The sequence below is a fragment of the Pinus tabuliformis genome, chromosome 5_1 (genome assembly GCF_031772625.1).
Source record: "Pinus tabuliformis cultivar Carrire ecotype Pingquan chromosome 5_1, CPIR1, whole genome shotgun sequence".
NCBI lineage: Eukaryota > Viridiplantae > Streptophyta > Pinopsida > Pinales > Pinaceae > Pinus > Pinus tabuliformis.
The window spans coordinates 629,182,267-629,186,633 of record NC_142305.1 but is presented as its reverse complement, the minus strand read 5'-3'; the positions used below and the strand labels follow the sequence as shown (position 1 = coordinate 629,186,633).

Sequence of the window (4,367 nt, the reverse complement as noted above, 5' to 3'; positions counted from 1 at the left end):
CGCAATATATAGCACAGACACACTTTTATCTCAGTTCAGAGATTTCAAAAAATAGCCAAATTACATGAATTCAAGCTGCCCGGATGCCACGAGCCTCTGAACACTTTTCTTCTTCTTCTTATTCTGCTCCCTCCACCACCTTACACAGAAGCCCTGTCAACAAAAGAACTGGAGACTCAGAATTATTTCATTTCAATATCACCACATCCAAAATCTACTACAGAAAGAGAAACAAGACTCACTCTCAAACCTTATTAGAGAACTCCTCAAACATAAATATCAAATCATGGAATATGAACTTGTCACGTAAAGGAATATGTATCTGGAAGGTCTGCCAGACCAATTTGGTCATAAAAACAATAAATCTATTCCTTTATCCATTCATTTTTTACAATTCGTAAAACACAACCTATATCAGACGAAAAGCTCTGCTTTCAACTATATTAACAGAGGAGAAATAAATAATTTGTTCCCAGTACATGATTTTGTAATCAAATAAAAAGACTTTTTCAACTCACAAGGACTGAAAGATGACTCGATTTCAGAACTTTATCCAGATCTTTAGCATTCAAAATGCAACCAAACAAAAAGTACCTTAGTTTTTGTACTTGATACCTTGAACATCACTAAAAAATTATCTCCTACTCTGCCAAGTTTTAGCCTTTAGGCGGGTATCCAAATTCTGTGGTAAGACTTTTGCCTGGAAAGGAAGTTGATCATTTCTCATCTTAGTCAATCCTCGGAACCATTTTGCTGCTTTGCTTGTGCCAAACAGGACATCACAGTCTGCACATTTATCACAAAACTAACATAATCAATAACATGAACAAATCTGAAATAAAAAGGGGTTATATACTCTAACATGCAGCAATGTTGTTAAAACTGAAAAAATAAATAAATAAAAGCTGTCCAGAGACAGAGCAAGTTACCTGATGACCCTGATTGATCTTCTGAAACAACAATAATAGCATCCATAATGCGCTCTTCTGCTTTTGTCATACAAATTAAAAAATCAAAACCCTGAATACCCTTCCTGTTGTGAAGCAGAAACATTAAAACTTCCCACTTCAAAACCCAATAGCTTGCAGACTGCCTTCAAAGCCTTAATCTATACTGAACGAAGCCATTAGTGGGAAATGCTTTATGCTAAATAAGATGTAACTAATCTCTGACCAGAATATGAAGAGAAAAATTGACAGATTCAGTATCTGTCGAATACAAGTGCATATCTATCTGGTGAAACAACAATAGTAGCATCCATAATGCCCATCTTTTCTCTTGTCATACAAAATAAAATATCAAAACCCTAATTACTCTTATTATTGTGAAGCGGAAATATCAAAACTTCCCACTTCAAAAACCCAAAGCTAATTATCCACCGTCTACCAATCCTAGCTTCCCATAGCTAATTATCATACTTGCATAAGTAATTGTATCTGGTTCAAGACCTTTGGCGTGCATGATCATGAACATCTTGTAAGCTTCATTAATCCTCCCAGCACTACCAAGTGCATATATAATAGCATTGTAAGAAGACACATCAAAATCCAACCCAGAAGCTCTCAGTTCATCACAAGCTTCCAAAGCTTCAGCATGCATCCCAACTGCAGAAAAGATTGTCATTCTCAAGGCCTGAATACCATGTGGAAGCCCACTTTTACGTGCAACATCGAGTTGCTCTACTGCCTCTCCTGGAATGCCTCCTCTCTTCAGAAGAATGCCCAGTGTTTTGTATGTATTCTCATTGGGTGAAGCCTTTAGTTTTAACATTTGATGAAAAACTTCAGCAGCCTCTCTCAATCTTCCATCTGCAATGAACAGGCTAATGACACTATTAAAAGAAAGAACGTTAGTAAGAAATCCCGATTCTAACATTTCCTTTGCAATTTCAGTGGCTTCATTAAGCCTTCCATTCTTTTTGTATAAGGACAACATCATGGAAAAAGAAAATTCATTTGCCTGCTGCTTTCCCTTCAAGACTTTGAACACTTCTTGTGCTTCAGTCACCATATCAGTGCGAGCATAAAGGTCAAGCATACAGCCTGATAAAAAGGCATCTGGCTCAACACCCAATTCCTGTATGCGTTTGTACGTTTCTTGTCCTTCCTTCAAAAGACCACGTTTACTATAAACCTTAATCAAAGAACTATACACCACAGAGTTCCCTGCAAAACCAGCATTTTGCATTATTTGAAAGTAACGTACAGCTTCTTCCACACATCCAGCTTCAGCAAATGAATTTATCAAGGCACCATAAACAAAAACATCTGGCTCCACACCTGCTTTAACCATCTTTTCAAACGTTTTCTCTGCCTCTGCAGCTCGACCCAATCTTCCATAGGCGGCAATAACAGCACAAAATGATGAACAGTTAGGCACAAACCCTGCTGCTCGGATGAAACTATTCGATGCAGCTCGATCCAATCTTCCATAGGCGGCAATAACAGCACAAAATGATGAACAGTTAGGCACAAACCCTGCTGCCCGGATGAAACTATTCGATGCCAAATGAAAAAATGAAACGCCCAAACCGTTTGGGCAACCCTTTTGAATCAACGATCAACGGCTGAAATTGTTGCAATCGTCTAACATATAATCCTGTGGCTTACAAGATGACAGGTAGGCAGAGAGGGGAGTTGATCTCAGAGGGAAACGCCTTACGGCGTAACAATATGGAATAATGTTTTTAACACACATTAAAATTATGAAATTAAATAATGCTTTTAATAATACTTTTTAATCATTTTAATAACGTATATATTACAATAATTTTGGCTAGATAGTATCTTTAAAAGTATTGTTCCACTATGTGAAGGTCTTGCATTATCTGTGAAACTTTACTTGTACTTGAAATTTCTACCTGATTCCTATTAAATTTATGGTTATAAACAAAGTCCATTCACTATAAGATTAGCTTACTCGTTTGAAAGCTTTGATAAGTCTTAAACACTAAACAAACTTGCCATAAAATATGTTGTCTAAAAATTTTAAGGATTTGTTCCATGAACGTCATCTCAACGAACCAAAGAGACTCTATAGAAGGGATGTTTGACCTTTAAGGGGGATATAGGCATCTACATGGAGATTTTTAGACTAGAGATGGATCCCAAGATCATGATTATGGTGGAGTGAGGAGAAAGAGGGTCGTGTGACCTAAATGAAGCTTCTAATAGTTATGGGCAAGGAGGTATTAAACCACTACTCTCACCATTTAAAGGGTATATTTAGCTAGCAAGTGGGATATATGTGGAGATCTTTTCCATCGTAGATGGTTCTCAAGGTCTTGAGTATGGTCATATGGGAACCATTACAAAGTATTCCATGGTATATGGTTTCGAAGCCACAACCCATGATCCAAAAATTGAAAGCAATGTATTTAGTATTAAAGGATTCTTTTATGGTTCATGTAATATGCATAGGGTTTGAAGCTACCACACGGTCTCTATAAGTAGAATCATTACGCACCAAAGCATTACACCAAATTACATAACATTGACACCATTAAATAATTTGGCACACCATGGATAAGTGTCAGGGGCTTGATCATGATCCAAGGACAACCATAAGGGCCAGTAATATATTTTTGGAGCTCATGTTCATACATCCTACCTCTCAATTTCATGTTATCTTTCCAAGTGATGACAAGGTGGTTGGCATCCAAGCCACTCAAAACTATCATTGACTTATCTACAAGAATCTCTTTGTACAATAAATAGATAGATTAAGATATTAAGACTTTAGTTTTTAAATGTAAAATCCTCTTATCTTGGCATGATTTAATCCTTTCATCAATATAGTTATTCATTTATTAATAAAATGTTACATGGTTGTCCCTAAGATAGTAGTGGTTGTCCCTAAGATAGTAGTGGTTGTCCTTAGACCATGACCATGACCCTTATACAAATAGATAGCATGATAAACCTCATAATGATTTCAATATTGTACTTTTCAACTAAACATTCTATTTCTAAGGCTTCTATGGTGGTTTTAGGCCCTATGCATCATCTATGAACCACAAAAGCATATCTTAGTCCTTGAGATGTTGGCTTCTATCCTTGGACCATGGACAATGTCTTAAGAACCATCTAGTGTGGAAAACCTCATAATCATCCCATTTGACCATGGATAAGGCATTGCCACCCATCCTAGTGAACAATATCCACTAAAGACATATGTATCCTAGTTGGTTGTTGAATATCCCTTTTAAAAGGTGTGTGTAATGGTTTAAGACCTCCTTTTGTCTCGTGAACCCTAGAATCTTCATATGTCCCTTCTTTTCCATTCTTGACCATGATTAATATGTTAAGGTCCATTCCTAATATGAAAAACTTTTATAGGCACACACATCCTTATCTTACTTAGAGATC

The 4,367-nt window shown here is 36.6% G+C and overlaps 1 protein-coding gene across 1 annotated transcript; it reads right to left on the bottom strand.

Annotated features, from left to right (window-relative positions):
- Positions 1 to 1,371: 1,371 nt before the first annotated feature.
- On the bottom strand, positions 1,372 to 2,668 carry LOC149166523 (pentatricopeptide repeat-containing protein At1g73710-like). Its single transcript, XM_089430183.1, has 2 exons — positions 2,280 to 2,668; positions 1,372 to 2,165 (listed from the first exon to the last, which is right to left on the bottom strand). The coding sequence occupies exons 1-2, from the start codon at positions 2,290 to 2,292 to the stop codon at positions 1,372 to 1,374; spliced, it is 807 nt and encodes a 268-aa protein (XP_089286309.1). The 5' UTR covers positions 2,293 to 2,668.
- Positions 2,669 to 4,367: the final 1,699 nt, after the last annotated feature.